This window comes from Mustela putorius, unplaced genomic scaffold (assembly GCF_011764305.1).
Source record: "Mustela putorius furo isolate JIRA1106 unplaced genomic scaffold, ASM1176430v1.1 tig00003896_pilon_pilon_pilon, whole genome shotgun sequence".
Lineage (NCBI taxonomy): Eukaryota > Metazoa > Chordata > Mammalia > Carnivora > Mustelidae > Mustela > Mustela putorius.
Window position 1 is genome coordinate 11590200 of NW_025422045.1, and position 27301 is coordinate 11617500.

Consider the following 27301-nt stretch of genomic DNA (forward strand, 5'->3'; position numbering starts at 1 on the left):
AGGATCACGCAGGGTGGGACACGAGGGGCAGGACTCACGGCCACAGCGTATCTGGTCACGTTGTCTCGCTCGCTTTGCTGGATCACCTTCTCCAGGTCTGGGCTGTCGTGGGACTCCCCATCTGTGATGACGATCATGACCTTCTTGGCCCCTTTCCTTCCACCTTTCTGGAAAGCCTCTGAGCTGAAGCCAGAGCGCAGGGGGAAGGTCAGAAGAGGGATGTAGGGATGGGGCAGCCCCCAGAGCTCCTCCAGGGGGCAGCCACAGAAGTAGGGGTGAGCCCACTCCCAGGGGGAGCAACCCAAAAGGGCTGGGATCTAGAACCAAAGAAGAAGCTGGGTTGGGATGCCCACACTCCTCATTCACCAGATGGGTCATGTATCTGCTTGTCCTTTTTTTTTTTTTTTTGAAAGATTTGTTTATTTATTAGAGAGAATGCATGAGTGGGAAGGATACAGGGAGAAGGAGAAAGGATCTCAAGCAGACTCCCTCCTGAGTGCAGAGCCCAATGTGCAGTTTGATCTCAAGAACCTGAGATTCACGACCCGAGCCCAGACTGAGTCGGATGCTTAACCGACTGCACCAGGAGTGGGAGCAAAGGGGCAGAGGCAGAGGGAGAAGCAAGCTCCTCACTGAGCAGGAAGCCTGATCCAGGGCTCAATCCCAGGATCCTGGGATCATGACCTGAGCTGGAGGCAGATGTTTAACAGACTGAGCCAGCCAGGTGCCCCAGATGGGGACCTCTAGATACCTTAAAGGTGTCTAAGTTAGTTGTTAAAAATCCCAGCTGTACATTAGAATCACCTGAGGAGTTTAAAAAAATGCCAATGTCCAGGCCCCAATTGGGCATGTAATCAGAAGCTCTGGGGCATGGCCTAGGCATCAGTATTTTTCCAAAGATCTAATTTTGAGAAGCTCTTCCTTATACACTGAAAGGGCGATGGGCCAAAGTAACTCAACACCCAAACAACATTAATCCGTAAAATACACGGAATGTAGCCTGAACGAAGTTCTGACTTTTCCCACGAGGACTATTTCGATTCTATTTTGGGAGCTATTAAATATCAAAATCCATGACAAATACTCCTCTTTCTTGCTTTTTACTTTGTTTTCAGTGCCTGGAGCAGGTGCTTAGCCTGCCTATTGGGCCCTGCAGCCAGGGACTGGGGACCTGGCCCGCTGGCCCACAACACTGTGGACAGGCTCTTGCCTCTGGCTGCCCATCTTAGAAGCAGGAAACCTGGCTCTGGAAACATCCCGGGCTCTCAGTGCCTCTATGGCCAATCCTCCTTTATACCATGACGTTCTGAGTAGGAATGATATGGCCTGGACCCAAAGTCTGGCCCAGCAGGTAGAACTTTCCAGTAAGGATCTGAAGATAAATGTTTCCCACATAGACTCTGGTCTAACCCATATGGTCTGACCCATAGATTTAAGCTCCATGATGCTAGGTTGAAGCCCATCACCAGACACACTGATGAACCCATGGGCATGATTTAGAGGTTGAATATCCAGGAATTCATGGAGCCTGGAAGAAGCTAGTTCAGAGCATCTTCAAGCTCCCAGTTAAGAGAGACAGACCCACCATTCTCTCAACTCTATGATATTGTGGTTAGCCTAAAAAAAAAAAAAAAAAAAAAAAAAGTCAAATTTTAATATGAGCTGTGAACTAAAGGAAGCTAGAGTCACACTTGATGTGACTACAGCAAATTTTGAGCATCAGCCTGACCCAGTGGAGTGAGAACTCTGCCAGTCGCTCAAAGGAGATTCTAGATGTTTCCATCACCTCATGAAAGGGTCAGGCCCAGCCACAAAACTCATGAAAAAAGTATGGCAGGGGAGAAACAGGTTTTATTATATCTGGAGCCAAGAATTTTCAGGTTCATATTTCCATGTAGTGGAATCATGTGACTATCTGTATGAATCTGCAACGGGGTGAATATTGACATGAATCATCAAATTTAAAATTGTAATTTTCTATTGTGTAAAAAGCCTTGGATTTATTCCTTTGTAAATCAGATCACAAGTTCCTTGAGAGCAGTGAGAGCTGGATACTCACAACTCACATTCTGGAAGCCAGAGTGATCTATGGACAAGGAGGCCATACCATGTCTCCTTTCTGCTCAAAATCTGCACTGGCTCCCATTTCTTGTGGTCCTAACAATGGCCCACCAACTCATCATAATCTGGCCTGGTCATCCCTCTGTCACTCTGAGCCCTTCCTCCTGCTTGCTCCCCTTAATAGAAAGTGTTGAGTGAACTACAGAGGAATCACATCATTGTGTCCATGGCCTCCAAGCCATCCATGACTACCAGATTCACCTTTATGGGCATATCTGATGGCAACACTCTCGAGCCTAAGAGTCCTCAGTGGCCACTCATGGTTGTTTTAGCAATGACATTATCATCTTCACAATCTGGCCCCAATGCCCCCAAACCAGAACCCCATTCCATTGTCAAAAGACTCCAGATAGAAACATTCCTTGACATTTCCCCTCTTCTGTCTTTGGCTGGTGGAATGTCTTCTTTCCACCTCTCCCTGACTGAATTATGGCATCTTCCTAGAACAAGAGAAGTGCCAGCCCCTCTTTATTTGACAGACAGAGATCACAAGTAGGCAGAGAGGCAGACAGAGAGAGGGGCAGGAAGCAGGCTCCCCGCTGAGCAGAGAGCCAGATTCGGGACTCGATCCCAGGACCCTGAGATCATGACCTGAGCCAAAGGCAGAGGCTTAACCCACTAAGCCACCCAGGCACCCAGATGCCAGCCCCTCTTCACAATCTCTCCGTGGATCCCAGCCTTTCATCCTCTCTGAGTTAAGCTGGTGCTTGTCAGAGCTCCTGACTGGGCCAGGAGGGGCCATGGGTTACCATCTTTGTAATCCCTCAAGTCCATGGCCCCAATCTTTATAATTTGGCAGGTGCACACACACACACAATGTATTGTGAATAACTGAGTGAGGAGAGCAAACCTTTTACTTTAAGACGCACCCCCCGTAATTTGGGACTTGGCAGGCTGAGATCAGATTTCACACTTCACTTGAGGCCTGGATTACCTGAGGCCCAGCCGTGCTCATGAGTCATGACTTGTTCAAACTCCTTGGTGGGTCCCACACTCGTAAATGATCTGGGGTTGGTGGGCTGCAACCCTGTATGAGTCAGTTAGTTCCCACCGAGGAAATGCTTGCCCGTGGGCACTGGCTTCAGAAGCTCTGTTGTCCCAGCAATTTCACGAGGGGCGTGGGGGTCCTTAGGGGCTCATCCCAGTGATGGCAAAATAGCAAAATAGCTCCGTTCCTTACTCATCCATGAGGATGAGTAAGACTCATCTTCTCACAGAGGGAGGTTCATTTAGGAAAAATGCTAGGCTAAGTTTTATCAGCAAACAGAAGTACGTTAGTGGAGCCGTAACTTGGTTATGAAGACTTAGTTATAAGGTTGGGAAAAGCTTCCTCATTTGACCACATGAAATCTGTGTTCCTACTAAATTCTGTGAAAAACATCCCCTCATCCTATGTGAGGTGGGATTATACGAAAATGGGCCTGTGGTCCCAAGGGACAGTGCAGAACTTTTACTTGTAGATGTAGAATTTATACATTAAAAGCCATTAACCTTAGATGGAGTCACCTTTGGGGTTTAGGCCTCAGCTCAAAACATCTTGGGGAATTGCTTCTGAAAGCACTCCCTGATTTCAGTGGGGGGGAGGTGAGCCAGAGTTCTGAGCAATGGCGAAGTCACCGCAGCGAGCATGGAGCCATCTGTGAGGGCGCTGTCAAGAGGGAATGTTCATTGTCATGGTGAGTGGGTTCTGGTATGATTTTTAAGGAGCCAGCTCCATTAGACTACAACGTTGGGAGTTAGGAGATTCCGCAATGTTCCTCATACTCCATTGATGACACAGACTCCACAAAAGATTCTGCCCTCATGGAACCTACCCACTTTTTATGGGGTCTCTGTGGTGCAGCGCATTTTCCAAAGTTGGTTGCAGCAATACCTCCCTTTCCAAATGCTCTTCTGTGATGTGACCTTGCTTTTCCTCCATCAAGAGGCAGAATCAAATTCTCTTCCCCCACCAACCTGGGTTGGTCGTAATGACTTGCTGGATCAATAGAATATGGCAAAATTATATCCAGGACTTTGGGGGCTAGGTTAAGGCAGTCTCAGAGTTCCTGGAGGGGCCTCCTGGAAAACTCTCGGGATGCTCCCTCTCCAAGCCCGGCTGCTACACCAGGAGTAAACTGGGCCAGATGGCCATGTGTGGGTGCTCAGGTCTCCAGCACACACTGAGCTCCCAGCCAACAGCCCGAGACAACTGCCAGCCTTGTGAGGTTGCCTTTTTGACGTCCAGTCCAGTCAACGCCACCAATGACAAGAGCCCCAGCTGACATACCAGATTACACCCTTAGGAGAGAACCCAGAGAGAACGGACCAGCTGAGCCCAGTTGACCCTGAACTTGGGAGGAATTAATGTCTCAAGGTATGGAATTACATGGAGGTTTGTTATACAGCAATGTAGAACTAGAACAGTTATCTGAGATTTAAGTACATTATCGTTTTTTCTATTTTATTAGGACTTTTAAAAAATTATTATTTTTTTACCGAGCAAATTCGATGCCAAATGCCGTCCGGGTCTCCGTTCCTCCTCTCTGTTCAATGTGGCTGGCAGCTTCCACCACATCTCGTACAGACCTGTAGTCATTGAGGTGAAATTCATGCACCACGTCTTCTCCGTATTGGACAACTCCAACCTGTGAGAGAGGGAGAGGGCTACAGAACACTCTGACCCCCGAAAGCTGGGCTGTTGGCGGTGAGGGTCTCCGGATTCATCCCTCTGTCTGTGACTCCTGGGGAGTGTGAAGGGGTGGGAAACCTTCCCGAGGGAGAGTCATTGGGAAGGGAAGTTGTTCTGCAGAGTCCTGTAGAGCTCTGGGAATGGAGGGGTGGCTGGGTGAGGAGAATGGAAGATGCCTCTCCGGGGGGGGAGATGGTGAGGTGGGATCGAGCCCCATTTCGGGCTCCATGCTGAGCGCATGGAACCATACTTGGGATTCTCTTTCTCTCCTTCTCCTCCTGCCCCTCCTAGCTTGTGCACGCTCTCTCTTTCTTAAAAATAAAAAGACAAAGAAAAATAAAGAAAGGCCCAACAGGTTATGTTTCTCGCTTGAGCATAGGATTGAAGCCGAAAATATTAGGAGCAGCATGACTGGAGGCCTATGACATTTTTTCACCAAATACTGGAACCAAGGTTCCTAAAAACTTGGAAGAGAACCTTTTATTCCTAAGGTTGATAAGGTATAGACAATATTAATAGCCTCAAAATAAACAAACAAACAAACAAACAAAACCCCCTTAAAGGCCTATAGTAAGATTAGAATGATGAAACCTTCCTGTCGGATGGGCTCCAACTTTATCTGGTGCCTTTTTAAGGACAGACTTTCACACACGATACCCTAAAAATGATCTTCCCGTTATGTGCAAGTCATTACTTCTTGAGAAAACCACTCCCTTTTTAGCAGCTCTGAATGTTACAAAATAATTTCCTAGAGTGACTCGAAATCTGCTGCCTTGTACCCTCTATATGTTAGTCCTCACTTGGCCGGCCAAAACAGCACAGAATGAATCTACCCCGTCTTTCGCCAGGCGGTGTTTTGGACATGGGCTGACGGCTATGCCCGTCCTCTTCCGCTTAGTCTTCTCTCAGGATCCGAGTGTGTAATTCTCCCCTGTGTCTCACTCAGCAGGGATCCACTCAACCTTTCCTGCCTTCCTCCTAACTCTCTCTCTAGGAAAGGTCTCTCTTAATAGGGAGAATCAATGCCAAAAGATAGGTTTGATCTGTGAAGCGGAGCCTCCCCTGAAATAGTCCCAGAGATGGGCGTCCTGAGCTGCAGGGCCTGGGCACTTAAAGGTAGTTAGCAGGTGCAAAGATGCTCCTCCGCACCCCAGGCCAGCCTCTGGGGAGCCCTGGTCAGAGGAGGAGGGAAACACTCACCTGGATCTGCCCAGGGCCAATGTAGAATTTCTTCAGGATGTTGATGAGGAAATGCTGAACCTCCACCCAGGGGTAGATGCTGTTGGAACCGTCGAGGACAATGACGATGTCCATGTAGGTCTGGCACCCTGGAAAGTAGGGACACAGTCATGGCTGCCCACTAACTCAGTGCTTTCAGGCTCTGATTCCCCAGGTGCATGTCCAGGGGACAACAGAAGAAGGACCCTGTCACATGTACAGATATCCTGGGCTGGGGGGCTGTAATTGCTTGGGCTAGTCGTTTATTTGATTATCATGAATGCTGAGCCCAGGAATTCCTGGCTCTTCTCATCCTCTCTGTGCTGGGCTGTTTGAACCAAGCTTAAATCCAGCCTACCATCAGTTGGCCAATTCTTCTGAGGGTGCCCAGAAGGCTGCCCTTCTTCTGTCCTGTCCAGACCAAGAGCTCACAGTCATTGGTTTTACTGTAACGGGCAGGCTGCGTTTACTGCTTTTAGCCCAAATGAGTGTTTCATGTTTTAGGAGAACAGTAAAGGGCTTAGGATGAGGGATCTGGCATCAGACTGTTTGATTCCTGGTTTTGCCAGGCACTAGGTGTGTGACCGTGGGCAAATCACCTAATGTCTCAGTGCCTGTTATCTGTCATGTAAAAACAGGTATGGTGATAGGAGAGGGTTGCCATGAGGAATCAAGGAGCTGAGGCTTTTAAAGGCTGAGCACAAAGTCAGTGCTCAAGAAATCTTAGCAGATCCTCTTATATTTAAAAATGTTTTATTGGGGTGCCTGGGTGGCTTAGTGGGTTATAGCCACCTTTAACTCAGGTTATGAGTTTGGCTTTGGCTCAGGTCATGATCCCAGTGTTCTGTGATTGAGCCCTGCATCGGGCTCTCTGCTCAGCAGGGAGCCTGCTTCCTCCTCTCTCTCTCTGCCTGTCTCTCTGCCTACTTGTGATCTCTGTCTGTCAAATAAATAAAATCTTAAAAAAAATTTACTTATTTATTTTTAAAAATATTTTATTTATTTATTTGTCAGAGAGAGAGAGAGCGTGAGCACAGGCAGACAGAGTGGCAGGCTGAGGCAGAGAGAGAAGCAGGCTCCCTGCTGAGCAAGGAGCCTGATGTGGGACTTGATCCCAAGATACTGGGATCACAACCTGAGCTGAAGGCAGCCGCTTAACCAACTGAGTCACCCAGGCGTCCCTATTTATTTATTTAGTAAGATTTTATTTATTTATTTGGTAAGATTTTATTTATTTATTTGACAGAGAAACACAGTGAGAGAGGGAACACAGCAGAGGGAGTGGGAGAGGGAGAAGCAGGCTTCCCATCAAGCAGGGAGCCCAATTCGGGCCTCGATCCCAGGACCCTGGGATCACGACCTGAGCCAAAGGCAGGGGGACTAATGACTGAGCCACCCAGGCGCCCCTCATTTACTTTTTAAGCAAAGTACTTTGTTAATGTGACAATGACATCATCAGGTCAAGCGTTTGTACTTTTATCTCTGCTCTGAATGTAAATGTTTCTCTATATTTTTAAAATATGAATACCGAGTTAAATAAAAATAAAATAAAAATAAATAAATAAATATCAATAAAATAAAAATCAACAAAGAAACACTGGTACTGTAACAAACGCAAAAAGCTTCCTTTAAAATCTAAGTAACTTATTTCTATTGGTGAGGGGTTGCAGTTACTTTGAAATTGATAGCCCAATATGATACGATAGACCAATAGTATATTAGATGATATCATATCGAAATATTGGGTACCTGTTGACTTCTACTGGAGAATTTTCACGCTATTGTAAAGTCTACTTTTTGGCAACATGGCAGGAGGCTTCTGAGCGCTAACCATTCCAGCAACTCCTGAATCCTGAAGGGCTGGAGTCAGTGCTCACCAGAGACGAAAGGTGGCGGCTTTGAATGCGGACATTCTCACTCCACCTGCCACTGCGGGCAGCACGTGATGGCCCATTTCTTCTGGGCTTCCAGAGCCGGACAGCTTTGTCCTTTTCCAATCTGGTTTAGCTTAATGCCTGTGGCCATCTGTGTGGTGTGGGCGGCCATGGACTTGACAAGACAGAAACTCCTTATTTAGGGGGAATTCCTAATCTAGGGGTAGGAACCAGGTTTCTTTGATTTTTAAGCCATCTTTATTATTAGAATGCATTTCTTATTGCTGATTCTTGCGATTTCACCTTTTTTTTTTTTGAAGCATCTTGGGAAGAACTTTGAGTTAGATCTGGGGTTCCTAAACAGGATGGAACACACACTCTGGTGAATACATGCACACATTCTCAGGCATATGCACACCCTGGGGCTTGTTCTAGACCTAGAGTTAGAGCCTCCGGTGGGCGGTGCCCTGGGATCTGAGTCGGATAAACTCCCAGCACACTGATGGGCCGATAGATGGTCATTTGTTGGCCTGGGGTGAGGTTCCCCATTCACACTTCATGTGACCGGACTTGCCAGCCACAGCTCTGCCTTTCCTTTGGCCACTTTGTGAGCACAGAATCAACACCTCCTCCTTACACTTTAAAGGATCACTCTGCAGTCCCTGCTGCGCTGATGCTTCCTCCCCACCCACCCCAGCCCCCAAGCACAGTCCTTCCATCTCTGATTGGGCCACGTTGTTTGGAGGGGGGCTGCTGCTCGCTAGAGGTGCTAATCCCGTCACCCTCAATAAACTGGGTTAGCAGCTGCTTGGGGGATGGTGTTCAGCCCAGAGGAAATAGTGAGGCTCAGAGCCAAGTAGTCTGGGCTTGCAGGAGACAAGGTCTGAACATTATTCCTCCAGATTTTCTTGGCGGGTAGGGAGTGAGTGGGAGGTTTTGTGTTCCATGAGGCTCTGGGCAAGCTGGGTAGAGCTTCCTGATATCCAGGACCACCAATCAGAGGGGACCGTTACCAGGGATATTTCAGAGTCTCCCATGACTGACTGTCGGCCACGCAGCATGGATCTGCAGATTTGAAGCTACTTACTTTGGAGAGCTGGGGCCACCGTCTTGGAGAACCTGAAGTTGGAGTTGACTCTCGAACACATTCCTGTGGTGTAGTAGGAACTCCCACACTCGTGAGACCAGAGGGGGCTGCAGGCCTGCGAAGCACAGGGAAGACCCCCTAGTCAGGGGGTGGGGGGCAGGGGGCATCTCCAGAGGGTCCAGGCCTAACAGCCTTTGACTGAACTCAACCTCCATAACCCCGGACAGACATCCTTTATTTGAGGATTGGTACTCCAAGGATTTAGAGAGTTTTCTGGAGTCTAACTGAGATCTTTCTTGCTCTAATGTGTTCTAGTTCCCTTGGTTTCAGATGGAATGGAGAAAAATGAGTGGTAGAATCCTTCTTTGTTGTATTTTTCAAGGGTCCCATTCTCTATCCTATCATCCCATCCCATCAATCACCTCCTATCCCAAGGAGAGTTGTGACTCTCCTTCACTCTTCTTGTCCACCCCGCCCACCACACAGCATCACCCATGGGAGTGGACCCTTCAAGGTCACTAGAAGAGCCTCTCTGTCTGAAGAGGTCCCCTGAAGGTCTTTACTGGGAAAACTTCCAGGACTGGGTCCCAACAACATGCCCATCCATTTTACTGGGGAAAGAAAAAAGAATGGTTCTGCTCCTTCTCTGAAATTTGCTACCAAACACATTGATGTCAGCTTCTCATTTAAAGACTGAGTGATGAGTCCCCTCAGGGTCGGGGTCATTTAAAAAAAAAAAAAGCCCGGCCCCATGCCTCCATTTTTGTCCTGCTGCCAGGAAACACGGGATTAAATTTTGTGCTGTAATTTCCTTTGGTTTGGAAAAATAATTATTCCATTTCTAATTCCTTTCTTTAATCCGCTTTCTTTTTTCAGCCAGACTTTAAGGGTTTTGTTTTATCTCTGTCCTTTGTTGAAGCTCCAGTAAATTTTTTTTTTCTGGAAGTAGAGGGGAGAATAAAGGAGGGTGGGTGATGGGTGTTAGCTGGAGGGATAGATGGATAGATTATGATGGATGGATGGGGAGATGGCTAGATGATGACGGATGGATAGACGGACAGATAGTGGACGGATGAGTGGGTGGACGGATGATGGATGGATGAGTGCGTGGGTAGAAGGGTGGAGGATGGATGCACGGCTAGACTGATAGATGGTAGCTGGATGGATAGGTGGATAGATGATAGATGGACAAGTGGGTGAATGAATGACGGAAAATGGATGGACGGAAATATGATGGATAATGGGTGGTGGATGGGTGTAGGAAGAGATAGACGGAAGGATGAGTGAAAGGATGGATGAACAGATGAATGGAGAGATAAACAATTGGTTGGGGGATGGACTGATGAGTGAATGGATGAATGGATGGGTTAATAAGTGAGTGAAAGTTGCCATTTATAAACCAGGGACTTAACCCACCCACAGAAGCCCCAGAGGGGTGTGTCACACCCTCCTTCTTGGGTCTTCAGCCACCTCGTGAAGTAGAGGAAATCAGTTTGGTAAGAACATGATAAGGAGCCTCAGAAGGAAAAGGGAGTAGCAACAAAGCCCCTGACAGGTCTGCGTGTGGACAAGACCCAGTGTCCTGTCTGTCCTTGGTTGAGATGGTGAAGGGATGTGGGCTGACCACATCCGAGGTACCTCTGAACTTTCCCTGGCAGGCCCACTCTGCTCTCTGTCACCCCTGAGCATGCCACTCATCTTGTTGTTCTGGTGTCTGGTGCTCCACACCCTGAATGTCCCATCTGTCTACAGAAACATATTGTTGGACAAGAACATAGAGCAACACAAGCCCTCCCATCTTAAAACGAGTGGGTCATTTTATTGGGCTTTCTGGGGTAATGTTTCTCTGAAATGCTCTTCTGCAGCTGTTTCTAGAACTATCTGTCCCAGCAGGATCCTGTTTTGAATCTCCACCATTGCCCAACCCCTGGTGGCAAGGAGCAGCAGTGCCTGCCACGAGGCCACCCACCCTTGCTGACTGTGTGCAAAGTTGGGGAGCACTCGCCTGGGCAGGGTGCAGAGACCTCTGATGACTGGCCTTCCTGCCCCAACATCAGGTTTACACTACTCATTGGCTTATCAGCTCTCCCCCGACCAGAACGGAAGCTCCAGGGAGCAGGTGCTCTGTTGACTGCTGAATTCTGTGGCAGGTACTGGGCTCAGCACATCGCTGCCTCTTCAGCACAGGTAACCCCTCTTCTTTCTTCCTTGCTAAGACCCATTGTCTCTTCTCAAAAAAACAAATAAAAAACCTCCCCCAGGAAGCCTTTCCATCTAACCCTGCACAGTCTGGGGGGGGGGCCATTGTTCTGTATCTCTTCCCCCAGTTGTCATAAATCCGTGTTCTTTCATTTATGGCTTCCCTTCAGACACTTCCTAGGGTGTGTGGTGTGTCCTGGTTCTTTGATCGAACCTGGAGCAGAGATTCGGCCCCCCTGCCTCAAAAGTTTGGCTCTCCAGAAGGAGGGATGAACCCCCTTCACACTGCTGCCCATCTTGCTTCCTGTTCCTTTCGGGCTGTCCATCCCACATCCCAAGGTATGCACACAAAGAGCTCAGTATGGTCTCTTGCCAGGGCTGTGCCTCTCAAAAGCTGAGGGCATGCTGGCAGAACGGTACAGACAGGAATCAGAGGCAGAGCTGTTCCCTGAGCGTGTGGACAGAGTGCGAGTGTATAAGGAGACAGTAACTCACCCCCTGCCTCTCCTGGCCCCAAGCAGAGGGTCTGGGGGGTGGGTAAGAGGGGCAGGGATGTGGAGAGAGGGTGGGGTGGGTGGCTCTTACCAGGAAGCTGTTGTCCTTGGGGTTGGTGGCCAGGCTCAGGCCGAGGCGCATGTTGTCCTTCCGCTCAGACACGTTGGATAGAGTGACCCTTCCTGGGGTGGGAGGGAGAAACTTAGCCAGGAGCCCTGTACCCCCTTGCCCAGAGCCTGCTGCGGCTGTTAGCCCCCAGAGGTGCCTGTGCAGGGTCAGTGCCAGGAGGAGCCCTCCCTGATTCCCCCTGCCCCTCTGGAGCCCTTGTTCGCCTGCACGTCCAGGCAGCCCTTCATGCTATCCTAAGGTCTTGCCCAGACATGGTCCTGTTACTTCCTCACTATTCCCTGTGTGATGAAGAAACTGAGTCTCAGAGAGGCCAAGCAACCTGCTCAAGGTCACACAGTAAGCACTCGGCTGAGCATTGCCCAGTCCAGCGTTTCCCTCCAGACATCTGACCGGTCCCTAGTATTCCTCATGTGTCCCGTCCTGCCTCTTCCAGGGCACCCGACTTAGGCGGGCTTCCTCTGGGCAGTGTGCCCTCCACATTTTCCTTCAAGCCAGTCTGCCATCAAAACTTAGCAGTCCATGTCCTCCTCGTGTCCTCTCTGTTCATCTGATAAGTGGACATGTGATAGTCGATTCTCTCAAGGGGCAGCGAGAGCTCTCTAGAGGTGTGTGAGGTCTTGCGAGAATGTCGTTCTGTGGTGGGCTGCCAAGAGAGCTGATTAGGAGCCGGACTACCAGCAGCCACCTGAGTGTTGGGACAGGGCTGGGGCACATTAGAATTGCTCAAAAAATTCTGTGAAGGTCTGACGAAATCAGACCTGAAGGGAAGGAGACAAGCTTGACCTCCCCAGCGCTGATATGTCGATGGATGTGTGTTGGAGTGTACACACGTGTGTGGGCATGTGGCAGGGGGTAGAGTTTTGGGGGGAAGTGAGCCGGGCATTTCATCAAATGGATAGCAGGTCAGTCTTCCCGTACTGTGAAGGGCGAGCAGATGCCTTCCCTGTTGACTTCCAAGGACTTGGGTGACCTCCACTGAGAACAGTTCGCATTTAGCTTTGGCGGAGGCTGTCAGTTTGATGAGGGGGGCCTGGAGCTGAGCATTAGCAGAGGCTGGAGCTTCGACTCCTCACTGTGCTGTGGGCAGGGGGTGGGGCAGCTGCGTTGGCTGTTTTTCTTTCTGGGTTCCCTCAGTTGGTAGTAAGGCTCCTTTTGAAATCCAGCCCCTCTTGGCTGTAGATTGTGAGTGACTGGGATTGTTTTGTTTTGTCTGTCCAGAGAAGCCGGAGAGAAAAGAATAGTAATAACCCTGTGTTTTCATAATGCCTATATCATTTACAAAGTACTGCCCACACGTGCCCTCCCAGGACCCCTCTTGGTCTTGGGAGGCCCAGGAGTCAACATCTCCATTTCACAGATGAGAAAATGGAGATGCAGAGAAGGTTAGTGACTTCTAGGAGGTCAGTTGCTGGTGGATGAGAGAGTGGGGACTTGAGTCCAGGCTGTGCACCATTCCTTCCCAAGCTGTCCTGTCTGATGGCAGGGCAGTAGTGGCAGTGGGGTGGCAGAGAGAAATCTGGAGAGGAAGCTCTAAGCAAGCCCTGATTGGGCAACCTCCACCCTTCAGCAGCTTGGGTAGTTCTGCCCTCTGTTTGTGTCAGGGGCACGCCCCCACCCCACCCCACCTCACCTCATCCCACCCCACCTCACTCCACCACAGCTCACTTCACCTCAGCTCACCTCACCCCATCTAACCTCACCTCACTTCACCTCAGCTCACTTCACCCCATCTAACCTCACCTCACTTCACCTCAGCTCACCTCACCCATCTAACCTCACCTCAGCTTACCTCACCTCACCTTACCTCACCATGCATGATCTAATTCCCCCTGGTCTCAGTGACCAAAGTCCTTAGTCAGACTGCTGACCCGGAAGTAGATGAGCATGGTAGGGGAGACTCAAGCTCACACCCTGCTGTGTACAGGCCTTGTGGACTTGGGGTAATCATTACCCTCTTTTTGGTTCAGTCTGCCCCTCTGTGAGCAGGAGAGACTAGTATCTTTCTTGGTTGGTATTTTTTTTTTTAAAAGATTTTATTTATTTATTTGACAGACAGGGAGAGGCAGGCAGAGAGAGAGGAGGAAGCAGGATACCTGCTGAGCAGAGAGCCTGACATGATCCCAGAACTCTGGGATCACGACCTGAGCCGAAGGCAGAGGCTTTAACCCACTGAGCCACCCAGGTGCCCCTTGGTTGGTCTTTTTGAGGACCGTGGCGCACAAGCTCTTCCTCACATGGAGTCTGCCTTCCAGAATCACATCCTTTGCCTGAGCCTCTGCCCTTCATTAAACCCCTGACTTTATCCAGGTGTCAGGAAGACAGCACCAGTGACAGGCTTTTTCACATTGAGTTGTGAATGTCTGCCACCCATTTAGCCTTCCCTGGAGAGAGAAGAAAGAACATTCCTGGCTTGGTAAGGCTAACAGCCTGGAAAAGTCATAGGAAAACCCAGGAGTCAGGTTTCCCAGCCTTGCGTTTTCCACTGTGGGGATAAACTGACAGATGGTCTTCCTGCCCTACACTTTCTCCTCAGTGGGAGGGAAAGAAACACTCTTCAAATGAAGGGCTTCCCAATCAGTTCTTTTCCTCTGCCCTGACTCACTTTGCTGCCCACTACCTCCCAGCATATGCCCCAGTTCAGGAATGTTTTCCAGGGCCTGAGGGCTTCAGGGCTCTCACTGCCAGCAGGCGCTCCTCCTCCTTTGGAAGGAAATAGGATCTGCACTGGAAATCAGAGCAGTAGAGGAAATTAAATGATGAGTCCATGTGTCTATGTCCCCACCTGGATCAGGAGCTTCTCTCAGCGTCCCTAGCCCTGAGCCCAGTGCTTATACCTCCTGCCCCTTTCCTTGCTCCCTCTGACCCAGCTGCATGGCCCTTCTTTCTGCCCTCCAACAGAGTAAGCTCATTCCCACCTCAGGGCCTTTGCATGTGCTCTCCCACTGCCTGGCATGCTCTGGCCCCAACTGACTCCTTGCCATCAGACTTTTGCTTGAATGTTACCTGCTTAAAGAGGCCTCCCCTGACCACCTTGCTGAGGTAAAATCCGCTCCCCACTTCCTCCCCCACCCAGTCTCTCTTCTCATAGCACTGGGGTTGGTCACACAACATTTACCCTCACCTATAGCATTATGCCTGTCTATCTCTACCTGCTTTCTAGTTTATCTGCTTGCTTACTGTCCTCTCCCAGCAGAGCCCTTGGCTTCTTGTGCCCTGCTGTATCTCCCAGAGCTAGGACAGTGCTTGACACATACTAGGCTTTTAGTAAAGTTTGGGGACCTATTAGACCTGGAATGGATCCTAGGGTCTTCGAGTCCACCCTCCTCACTTCACACATGAGTGAACAGAGGCTCAGAGAGAGGATGTGAGCTCCTTATGGACACACAGCAAAGAAACTGTCCAGCTGGAAGAAGACACCCAGCTTGACTTGTTCCAGAAGCCTGTGCCTTCAGGGTGGTGATGACTGGGTTCTGTGAGCCACCAGTGAGGCTCCCGCCTCCCCCTAGACTGTTTCCTTACTGAAGTCTGGGCCCCGGCTGTGCTGGGGTTTGAACTTCCCACCCACAGTGCTGACGCAGATGTGGACAGCAGGAGTGTCCATGTGATGGGACAGCTGGCCGCCCTGGGGATCTGGGTTCTTGGGCTTTCTCTTTGATGCTGGCCTTTCCGTTCATCTGCTTATCTCTTGAAGCTCTGCTGCCTCCCCAACCAGGCCCCGCCAGCTTCATCTCTCCAGGGAGCCCCACCCCACCGCTGCTGGAGGGCAGAGGTGGCCTTTCTAGAAAGCAGGGAGGCCAAAGATCCTGGCTCTGGGGCAAGGCTGAGACAGCAAGCAGCATCCCAGCCCAAATGGAGATTTTGCTCCCTTCGGAAAGCGCAGTGATGGTCCAGCCACGGTCGGGTGTTTAGCACAGGTGGAAGTGTGTCACACGATTAGCGTGTGCGTTTTCACAGATGCCCAGGTATGTGCACACACACACTTGCACCCACAGATTCTGCGGGGCTCTTGGGTGAGGACAAGGCCTTTATTTCCAGAAAGGCCGTGCTGCTCATTGACTGCGGGGTGGCAGTAGGCTGCCTGGATTGGAACCCCGGCCTCACTACTGCTTAGCTAGTGTTAGCTAGTGACTCTCGACAGGTTCCCTCAAGCCCCCCCACCCCGCTGCCGTTCCCTCCTTTGTTACCTCAAATCTTGAATGGTCGTGGAGGGGATTAAATGAGTCAAAATCTCTAAAAATGCTTAAACTAGTGCCTGGCACATGGCTAACATTATAGAAGATATATGAATATTAGCCATTGTTATTACTTCAAAACTGGAAAGAAGACAGGGAATGTTTTTCTCCTGCTGGGAGAGAAAGCCTCACATTCACGGGCAGTGGAGGAATCAGAAAGAGCAACAGAGGCCGAGGTTTGAATCCTGGCTGGCCCCAGACAAGCTGGTGTGACTCTGGGAAAGTGGCTTCCTCTCTCTGGCCTCAGCTTGCTCATCTGTCGAATGGGGGCAGCGATCCCAGGGTGGCTGGGAGAAACCAGCATGACTATGGGCATAGATGCACTTTAAAGCAGGTCCTGCCCTAGATGGCTGTTGGCCTCACTGTGGGGAGACCAGAGGCTCATGTTACCCAGGTTGAGCTTGGAGCAGTTCCCATGGGTCACTGGGCACTTGTACACGTCTCCTGTCTTCTGGTGGCCATTGGTTTCCAACGGAGCACCTACAACCAGCCTGGGAAGGAAAAGAAGACATGTAAAGACGTTGGAGGAGGGGCTTCTTGGCTTCTTCCTGGCAGAGGATGGAACAGGGAGGGTGGTACTGAAGGGAAGATGGGGTAAGGAAGGCAGGAGGAAATCCTGAGGGGCAGCTGTGTGCAGACCTTCCAGCTCAGATATTTGTCTCCCACGGAGAGGGATGCTGGGCATTCGGCATGAAGTCATGAGGCCTGTGACCTACTCCAGGCCCTTGCCAGGATCTAGATACAGAGATGAAGACCATAAGGGCCCTGCTGCAAACGAGATGGAACTTAGTTCCTGGGAGAAGAGAGCAGGGCAGACATCATGGAGGAGGTGTGCTTGGGCTGGGTCTTGATGGATGTTTATGAGTTTGTCAAATAAATGGATGGTGGTAATGGTGGTCATTCAGGCAGAGGAATGATGGTTTTGGAGCCATAGAGTCTTGGCAATGTGTTAGGACTTGTGGAGGGCCTCATTCCTCACCTTGGGAAGCCAAGGGTCCTGGCTCTGGGGCAAAGCTGAGACAGCAAGCAGCATCCCAACCCAAATGGAGATTTCGCTCCCTTCGGACAGTCTTTCCGCTGGGGACCCAAGGACTGGGCATGGTGTCTAGCGGTCACTCATGGCTGCCTCCAGAGCCATGAGTGAATGACTGAATCTTTGTACAAGGTGGGCAAGGCCCCCAGCTGGGGCTTCTGCCTTGAGCCTATGCCTTTTGTGACCTTACTTGGAAAGATGGTCTTAGCAGTTATAATAAGGGATCTTGAAATGAAGTTATTCTAGATAACATAGGTGGCCCTAAGTCCAATGACTGGGTGTCCTCGTAGGCTCAACACAGAAGACAGACCCAGAGAGAGGCGAAAACCGTGTACAGATGGAGGCAGAGCCAGGAGGGACACAGCCACAAAACAAGGAATGCCGAGCCACATGGAAGTTACAAGAGGCAAGGAAGGAGTCTCTCCTAGATCCTGCAGGGGAACATAGCCTGGCCCACACTTTGATTTTAGATGCCAGGAACCCTCTGGGCCTCCGGTGCTGCTCTCAGCCAGCGACCACCTCCTCTGCTCAGGCCTGACTCAAGAATGAAGCCCTGGCAGGGACAGAAGGTGCCAGAGCTCACAGTGCCCTAGAGGCCTCCGGTGCCCTAGAGGCCTCCCAGGCCCTAAGGTACAGGCAGCAGACAACAGTGGAGCTTGTGGTACAGGCACGGGCAGATGGTGGGACATACAGACCACTCTGGGCGCCTGCTTTCCCCGCAGCTCCCCATCCCTGGTGACACTGCCCAAAGAAGCCATCGTGTCTTCTGACTTCTGATGTCTGAGAGGGGACAGGCTTTGAGGTTCAGGCTACCCAGGACTCCAGTGGCTTCTTGTGGTCAAATTCCCCCGGACCCAACTCCTGTCCACCTCTCACTGCTGTCAGGGAAGCACAATAGGTCTGAAGGGGAAGGTTAACAGAGCTCTGTTTGAAATTAGAGTTTATGAAATAAGAGCTGAGCTTTCTCCCCTGGGAACCAGATAATGACAGATTCTAAATATATCCGCTAATTAAGCCTGCCTATTTTTGACCAGCAGGAATTAACGGGACCCATAAAATCTGTTTGTCTAGACGACCGTGATTTTTGGCTACTTAATTCTGTGAGTGATTGTGTGGTCAAGGCTGTTGCAATTCTTTCTAGCAAGGGGAGTGGGGAGAGAGAGGGAGAGACAGAGAGACACAGAGAGACAAAGAGAGAGGGAGGGAAGGAAGGAAGGAGAGAGGTAGAGAGTGGGGTGGAGAGAGAGAGAAACAGGGAGGGGAGGGAGCTATCTATCAGTAAGTGAGGCCTGGGCTCCTGGTTGGGTTTTCTGGCTGCTCCAGTTTTCAAGGTCAACCTGATAGGTGACTCAGACTTCCCTCCAGGGCCCCACCACCTGAGAGTGAGTGCTTGCTGGAAAGAGTGCCTTTGAGGAATACCTCATAGGGCGCCTCTGGGAGAACTAGGCTCAGCAGGCTCTACATCAGAAACCCCAGGGCCATCTGCTAGAAAAGCTATCTCCATGTGTCTTCTAGAAAACACCCCAGCATCCTGACAAGGCAGATCCTCACAACTCTGCCCATTTTATGGATTGGAACTTTGAGGCCTCTGTTGGGGGCCTATTGGGTAAAACTCCCAGTACAAGGAGAGGCCTTTGGGGTGAGATTGTAGGGGCTCTTCTGGACTCTAGCTTGCTGTGTGGTCTTGAAGGTCATTGAACTTTCCAGACCTTGGTTTTCTTGGCTGTGAAATGGGGTTAACAACCCCCATACTATCTCTGTGCGAAGTCACAGATGTCAAAAGTCATCAGGAAACAGAGGTGCTACATTGAAGTAACCTATGCAGAAAGACTAAGGTCATGGGCCAGCCCCTACATCCCATGTCCATTCTCCAGAATGCATTTCCCCCGGGGGGACACTGGCATCTCAAGAGGTGACGGGACAGGGCATACTGTCCCCATATTACAGATGCAGAAGATGAGACCCCCAGGAGGGATGCTGACCTAGACCCCCCAGTTTGTCTGTGACAGAGCTGGGACCGGTTCTCCTGGGACAGCTTTGTCTGTGTTGTTCCAAATATTTCCTTGCCATGCAGTGAGGGCCTGGGTCAGCCTTCTTTACCACTCTCGAGGCTTGGCGTTACGTGTGCCTGTCAGGCTTGAGGTTTTGAGGATATGATTCAATCTCACTGTGAGGGGGTAACTGCCCAAGCCCAGGGAAAATGTTTGCGTCACCACCAAGACCAGCCAAATGGCTCCTGGGGTCTGGCAGCCCCGGCTGTCCCCTTATATAGCCATCTGCAGCATCAGGCCTGCTGTGCCTCCGGGGGCAGGACACCAATCCCTGTGGTGTGGGCACCAGACGGGAAGACAAACCCCAAAGGTCATGGCGAGCATCAGGCCCTTTCCATGCGCAGTGTGCTGTGACTCACTGGCTGTGGGCTCCCAGCATTCTTCTGGGAGCCGAGCTGCTGCAGATGCGAGAACTGGAGTCAGGCTTCGGCCCCAGCCCCTGGCGGACCCCTCCCTGGTGGCTGTCCTCTAGAGAAGCAAGGCCTTGCCAAGGGAGGAACTCCCCAGAAAGAGGGCCACCTGAGGAAGGCAGGTGTGGTGGCCTCGCTGGGGGTGGGGCTCCTTGGCTCCCAGCAGGTCACAGGCTAAGACAGGGAGGGGCCCTGGCTCTGTAACTCACACCCTCTCCAACAGGGCCCCCTGGGATTTCCTGACTTCCCCTTATCCTTCGCTCCATTCTTCAAGGCAATTTCAGTCTCTGAACCTTTTCAAATGCATGCTCCTATCAGAAAAAAAGGTAACATGTACCTCCAGTGTATATAAATTTACATGTCAATTACACCTGTGTGAAACTGTTAGTCTGTATCTTAAAGATAAGTAATGGTTTTTTTCAGATAAAATATAAATTTAAACAGAACTTGAATTATTTTATTTCTGTGCCCCAAGTATACTGTCCTGCTCATGCCCGGTGGTGTGCACATCCCACCCCAGACACCATCGTTCCCGCAAAATTTTCGTTTGAGTTTGGCAAAATTCCCACCTACTCCAGGAAGCCCTCCCTGATTACCCCCAGGCTTTCCCACATGAACTAGTGTGTAATACCTGCTGCCTGCTGCAGGAGGGATTTCAGTGTCATAATTCCTTGAGGGCTGAAATGTCCTCGTCTGGCCTTGTTGTCAGGACTAGCACTGGGTAGTGGCCTGAAAGGCCCTCAGTAAAGACGTACCTATCGGCTAATCTGACATTCTGGCTGATGGTCCAGAGCTGCAGTAGCAGTTTCAGGAGCTTTCAGCTTTGCCTCTGACCTAAGAGGAACCCCAAGTTCAGTACCCAGAAAAAGTGTTACTGAGAAATAGAGTATTTTCTGTGCAAAGGAGTGACCCACCTTCCATTTAGTCAGTGTTGCTCGCTTCCTTGGTTCCCATGTCTCTCTTCCCACAGTCCTCATTTTTGCTTGGGGATCCAGGGAATCTAGCTCCATTCCCAGTTCTAAGGACTGAGCACATACCTCAGGCAAGGCCAAGTTTATCCCCTGCTGCAGTGATTAAGTCAGGGTCATCCCTATCAGAGTGAATCTCTGGACTTCTGCTTGGGACTCAGGGACCAAAGTAGTTCCTTTTCTCCAGATGCCATATGTAGATGTTAGCCATGGAACTGCCAGCAGCCACCTTGTGGCAATGAGAGTTGTGAGCTGATGCATGGAAAGGGGCGGAGGGCTGAGAGAAGCATTAAGAGAAGGGGCTGAAGTCCTGATGATACTGTAAGCCCCTGGATCAAACTCTACCTGAAGCTAGATTTGCTGCTGGACTTTTCAAATATATAAGCAATAACTACTTTTTACCATATAAGCCTGTTTGGGTTGAGTTTGCAGATATTTATAACCACAGACATCTAACTACAGTGTGTAAGGCCAAAAAACCCACATAGTTAAAATTACCCTTAGAAATTCCATATATTACCATGCTATAAGAGGAACCCAACATCCAAGACCAATGAGAGAGGAGCAGATTCCTACCCCACAGTTCATGCTCCATCTGGGGCATATCCTTACTTTGTCATGGGTGGTGGGTGGATTCACAGACAACATGTATATTATTTCTCTGGTTGTTTAGCTGAATGCATAAAACCGTCCCCTGACCCACTCTTGTTAGAACAGAAATTCTTTTGTTCTGTGTGCATCACACTTACAACAGCTACTTAGATAGGGAGACCCGCACTCTAGGTATTTCTGGTTACCTGGTAACTGGCCTGGCAGGCCATCAGACCTGAGAGGAAACCAAGAGGTTCCTTGGGTCAGCCTCACGACTTAACAGTGAGTCATCGGAAGCCAGATCAGGGAAGTTCTGTACCTGAGGTCTCAGAGCAAACAGTGGCAGAGCTGGACTGGTATATGGCATCCTGATTCCCAGGGCAATGGTCCCCCAAAGCATGGAGGGTGGAAAACATGGGGACAAGGGCTAAATTCTAGGTGCAGCTCAGCCTTTTACTGGCTGGGTCTGGGGAGATAGGTATAACAGCTTAGCTCTCCAACAGATGGAGTCAGCAGAAACCATGGGCACAAAAAGGCCATCAGAGGCTTGGGAAAAGAAAGAGGAAACTTCCGAAACTGCCATGGGCACGCCCTTGGAGGAGGTGCTGAGCCCCAAGGTCAGAACAGACGGCTGAGGAAAAAGGCAGGCTGTAGGGTTTTATCTGCGACCCGGGCAGCCTCTTTGCCTCTCTCTGCAAGACCTGGCCCTCACATCCTAGGGCATCTGACTATCACTGACTGTTTTTTTCATTTTAATGAATCCTTTTTGGTGTCATTGAATTACACTTGATTTTGATCACCAGAACAGCTCTGAGACTATAAGAACAGTTCATATCTGAGGTTCAGAAGGTGAGGTGACAAGCCTGTGGAGAGACACTGAGATTCCAAGTCCAGTGCTCTTTCTTTTTCTTTTTTCTTTTTTTAAAAGATTTTTATTTATTTATTTATTTATTTGACAGAGAGAGATCACAAGTAGGCAGAGAGGCAGGCAGAGAGAGAGAGAGAGGAGGAAGCAGGCTCCCTGCTGAGCAGAGAGCCCGATGCGGGACTCGATCCCAGGACCCTGAGATCATGACCTGAGCCGAAGGCAGCGGCTTAACCCACGGAGCCACCAAGGCGCCCCTGCTCTTTCTACCATTGTGAAAGAGTGGCCAGCATGGAGTTCAGAAGGCCCAGCATGGAGGGGGCTGCCGCCCCAGAGCCAAATGAGCCAGTCCCCCACGGGCCCTGTGTCCCCTTCTCTCCCAATCACCCCATTCCCTCCCTCACCTGTTCCTCTCTCCCAGAACCCCTCCTCCACCAAACCCACCCAGCCCCTTTGCTCCATTTCTTTCTTGGCTCCATTTTCCTTCCTTGAAATCAGATAGGGGCATCAGGGAGGGGGTCCACTTAAGGAGCAGAGAGCTCAGGGGAACAAAGGAGAGACTATTCCTTCAGTGAGGGTTTTCCTCTCCCTCTCTCTCCATGGAAAATGTAATCTCCTGCAGCCAACATGAATAGGGTGGCTAATGTGTTCAAGATGGGGCTGGGAAAGCGCTGAGCACAGCAAACCCCATGCTGAGAGTGGGGTGTGGAGGGAGAGCCCACTGGACACCTGCTGGTCTTCCTGGTTTGGTCGGAGGGGCTTGTGGCTCAAAGACCTGACAAGATCTGAACCCCTGGGGGCCAGGAAGATGAAGACCCCTCTGCTTGCCAGCATATCCCTAACTCCCCCTGCTCCTGTGCAACCCCCATCAGAGGTGGGACTCCTTTGTGTGCCTTTGAAACACACACATGTACTGTGATGATTAATTTTATTATGTGCCAACTTGACGGGGCTTTGGGGAGTCCAGATCTTTGGTCAGACATTATTCTGGGTATATCTGTGAGTGTGTTCTGGGATGAGATGAACATTCAAATCTAAAGACTGAGTAAAGCAGATTGTCCTCCTTCACGTGGGTGGGCCTCGTTCAAACAGTTGAAGGCCTGAAGACAACAAGAGGGCTGACCCTAGCGCCAGGAACAGAGAATCCTTCCTAACGGACTGCCTTGGAACTGGGACATTGCTTTTTCTTATTTTCAGTCTCAAATGGAAACTTCAGCTCTCCTAGGTCTCTAGCCGGCTGGCCTTCACCCTGTAACTACCCCATCATCTCCTTGGAGCCTCTAGCTTGCTGATGTACCTTGCAGATCTTGGGACTCGCCAGCCTTCATAATCATGTGAACCAACTCCTTATAATCTCTTTATAGATATGTGTATGTACACACACACACATACACACATCCTATGGGTTCTGTTTCTCTGGAAAACCCCAATACAGCTACATAGTGCTTGTTATATTCCAAGGGTTTTACATAAATCTGATGTTGCCAATGATCCACACCCTCATTCATTCAATGAATCGTGAGCATTTATTGAGTTCCTGCTAACGCGCCAAGCACTGGGGGCATGACAATGCACATGAGGTCATCCTGCCTTTGGGAACTCCCAGAGGAGCTCACCCAGGGACACGGGCAGGTTAACAGGTCATGACAACACCGCGGTGGTTCTCACAGTGGTGCCCAGACCAGCAGCATCAGCCTCCCTGGGTGCTGGTTAGAAATGCAACATCTTGCCCCCCAAGGCCCCGCCTACCCAAACTTACAGAATCGAAACTAAAAGGGGGAGCCAGCGTCTGTGTATTAATAAGCCCTCCAGCGATGCTGACCCATGTAATCATGATATACAGGGTAACCTGTGAACCTGGCTGGGCTCAAAGCCCCAAATCCATTCCAGTAAAATCCACCCTCTTCACTCTGCTTGCAGAAGCTCTGTATTGGCTCCCTGATGCTCACCTGCCTGTCCCCCCTTTTTATCAGGGTGGCTCTGAATGTGACACGACTGGGTCTGTCACTTAGGGCTCAGCTCCAAGGTCACTCCCCGCAAGGGGCCTTTCCTGACCACCCCTTTCCTGACCACCTGCCCCTCCTGTCTCACCACCATGCCTTAATTCCCTTTAGCACTTCGCCCTCTCTGAAGACGCAGTGTTTTGTTTTTTTTTTTTTAAGATTTATTTACTTATTAGAGAGAGAGAGAGAGAGAGAGCGCAAACATGAGTGAAAGAAAGGGGCACAGGGAGAGAGACAGAGAGAATCTTAAGCAGACTCTGGGCTTAGCATGGAGCCTGATATGGGGTTCGATCTCATGACAATGAGATCAGGACCTGAGCCCCAACCAAGAGTCGGGCGTTCAACCAACTGAGCCACCTAGGTGTCCTTGAAGATGCTTCCCCCTCCATTCATCATCATTTTTTTTTTTTTTTTTTGACAGAGAGAGCACAAGCAGGGGGAGCAGTAGGCAGAGGGAGAAGCAGACTCCCTGCTGAGCAGGGAGCCCCCTGTTCATCATCCTTATCTCCCAGTAGAATGTGAGATGCAAGGGGGTGAGGACCTTGTTGGCCAGGTTTGCATCTCTAGACACCCAGCACCCACGAGAGTGCCTGGCACAGGTCAGCTCCCCAAAATACAATTGTTGGATGAGTTAGCCAATCATCTGGCTTAGTGGAATGACTGTGATCCCATAGCCTGCAATTTGGGACGGCCGACCATAGGCCCTCCTTGGTTTCCCAAAACCTGTTAATCCAGCCTGGAGAGTGAACAAGCTCTACTGGAGGAAACAACACCTGAAATAAGGCTGTTAACTGCCCTGGGCTTCAGTGTTCTCATCTACTGAATGGGACTGAACACACCTGGGCTACTGGGGTTTTGAGGGTGGTGGGTCCCAGACCTTGCTGGTCATCAGAGTCACCTGGGGAGTTACCAATGCAGGTTCCTGGGCGTCACCTCCAGAAGGGTCTCGTTCAACCAGGTGGGGGACAGGGCCCAGGAATCTATTCTTAGAAGCTCCCAAGCGTTCAGGCAAGAAGCAGATGTGAGGTCTTGCAGACATGTGAAAAAGCACGTGCGCCCCAGGAATATTTACTACATCTGGGGATCATGACCACGGCACCCTTCTTACCTGTCCCAGAATGGTCCAGGAATTTTTGTTTTTTTATTTGTTTTGTTTCTTTGGGTCACAAGAAAACACATAAGAAACACCTACTTTAACACATAAGTGATATACGCTTGCTGTCTGAAGTTCATAGTGCAGAACTGTGCAAAGTATCATATGCAAGGCCTCCCCCTTCCTCTTCACCCAGCCCTCTATAGATAGCCACCGTGAGCAATACGGGCACAGAAAACCTTCTAGGTATTTATAGAGCAAATTTGGAAAATGGAATATTCTGCATATACGGTTCTGTAGTGAACTATTTTCACTTAATTATTTTGCAGTCGAACAACTTTCCATGTCAGTATATATTAATGTCACACTTAGAGCTGGTCTTGGGCCCCTTGCCCCGGTGCCCACTCTGACCCTTCTCTGATTCTGCCCCCTCCCACAGGGTAAAGAATCCTAGAGGTCAAAGGGACAAGACACGTAGAGCCGATGACTACCCCCCCCCCCCCAGCCTGGGTGCCGGGACTCCGCAAACTCCTGTCCAAACAGCTCAGGACAGGCCTCTCCCATGGATCTGTCTTTCCCATGGTGGATCCTACCACCGACAGGGCCAGCAGAGGAATGGCTGCTCACTGGGGGTATGGACAGAGCTTGGAGGTGCGGCCTTTCATAGCCCTAATGAATAAAGACTCTGCAGGCCTAGCTACGTGGGGCAGTGTAGTCGATGGGGACAAAACTCATGCCTGTTACTGTGCGGGCGGGCCCTGGAGCCGGCCCCCATCGTCTCGGGCACAGAGCCTGCCTGACAAGCATCAGCACAGCTGCTGACCTCATTCACAAGTTTGGCTTTCTGCTTTGTTCCTGGAAACTTCTGGGTCCACCTCAGCTTACATCCAAACAGCATTTTTTCCTAAGTTGCAGCAGAGGGAAGAGTGAGGGAAGGTGACCGCAAAGGACAATCTCAGCCCACTGGAAAGGAAAACAAGAACCTGACCCACTGACCGTGAAGAATGGAGTGGCCCCCTGTGCCGTTTAGCTCAGTGCCCCTCCCCTTCACACACCCAGCCGCCAGTCTCTCGGGGCCACTTGTTCTAGTTTTCACTAGACCTGGAACTCTCCTTCCTACCTCTGTGTGTGCGGTCCCCTAATTCCACACTCTTGAGCCTGCCTCCTTCCATCCACTCGTCAGTGCCTCTTCTTCCAGGACGCCCTCCTTGATCTCTCAGCTCAAAGCTCTCTCTCACTTCCCACGAAGCTTTGTTTTTTCTCTCCGTTAGATAATTTGCCTCGAGAGAGCAGAGAGATACCCCGATCCACCTTTAAGTCTCCCCTTCGATGCTGGTCAAAGTACCTTGAACACGGTCTAGTCTTCATAATTGCTTGTTGAGTGAATATGCAGATGGACAGTTGAAAGACACCGCTCATTTGGCAAAGACGAGCTGAATCTTCACTCTGCTTCTTAGGGTGCAGGTAGCCAGGACCCCTTCTGCAGCTGGGACACTGACTTTGGAATGTGACCTGGTGCTCTCCAGGAGGGTGACTGTGGGTTGGTCTCCTTTTGGAGAGGGGAGCATAAGGATCCCCCCTTCTCTTTTCAAAATGTCCAATAAACCTGCTTGTTTTTCTAAGCTGCACTCAAGGTTGCTTTCTCCCCCTAGTTCTAGAACAACTCTTTCCTCGGAAAATGAAATGTAAACACGCAGATAGTTTGGGCAGATGTTGCTCAGTGGAACGTATGGTTTCAATGTTGTGGCAGCTCCTCAGTTCAAACTTGGCCACGGAAGCCGCCATTCTCTGCCCCGTGTAGGGCTCCTTCCTCGGGGTCATGGTCAGGCTGGTGATACCCAAAATGTGACCAGCATACCCAGCCCTGGCTTGTGGCACTGCTCCTCAGGCTGGGGGAGGCGATCGCACAAGCACTTATGCGCATCTGGCTGAAGAAGAAATGTCAGAGGCTCTGGGTAGAGGCCGAGGTGCAGACGGGATACTTCTTAGTCCTACTGAGTCTACTGTGGTTTCCATCAGCAGGATTTGGGGAGTGGAGCAAAAGAGGAGAAGAGGCAAAACAACAGATGCCGTTTTTAAATTTGGGGCTTGTTGTTATGTTTATAGTTAATTCCAATCTGCTTCCAGGCAGACTTAGTGACCTGGGGGAAGCCCCTGCCCTCTCTGGGCCTGTGTCCCCACCTGTGAAATGACAGCTTGGGCAGATTCAGTGCAAAGGAGACACTGAACCCATCGTATGAGCTGGGCACTGAGGATGGAAA

The 27301-nt window shown here is 50.3% G+C and overlaps 1 protein-coding gene across 1 annotated transcript in view; it reads right to left on the bottom strand.

The window, feature by feature from the left end:
- The window catches only part of ITGA11 (integrin subunit alpha 11), a 111381-nt gene that overhangs the window by 44123 nt on the left and 39957 nt on the right, over nucleotides 1-27301 (bottom strand). The window contains exons 3-8 of the mRNA XM_045067443.1: nucleotides 16417-16517; nucleotides 11756-11847; nucleotides 8972-9086; nucleotides 5993-6120; nucleotides 4600-4748; nucleotides 39-183 (exon numbers count right to left, since the gene is read on the bottom strand). Coding sequence (XP_044923378.1) covers nucleotides 39-183; nucleotides 4600-4748; nucleotides 5993-6120; nucleotides 8972-9086; nucleotides 11756-11847; nucleotides 16417-16517 — 730 coding nt within the window. The remainder of the gene's footprint in view (nucleotides 1-38; nucleotides 184-4599; nucleotides 4749-5992; nucleotides 6121-8971; nucleotides 9087-11755; nucleotides 11848-16416; nucleotides 16518-27301) is intronic.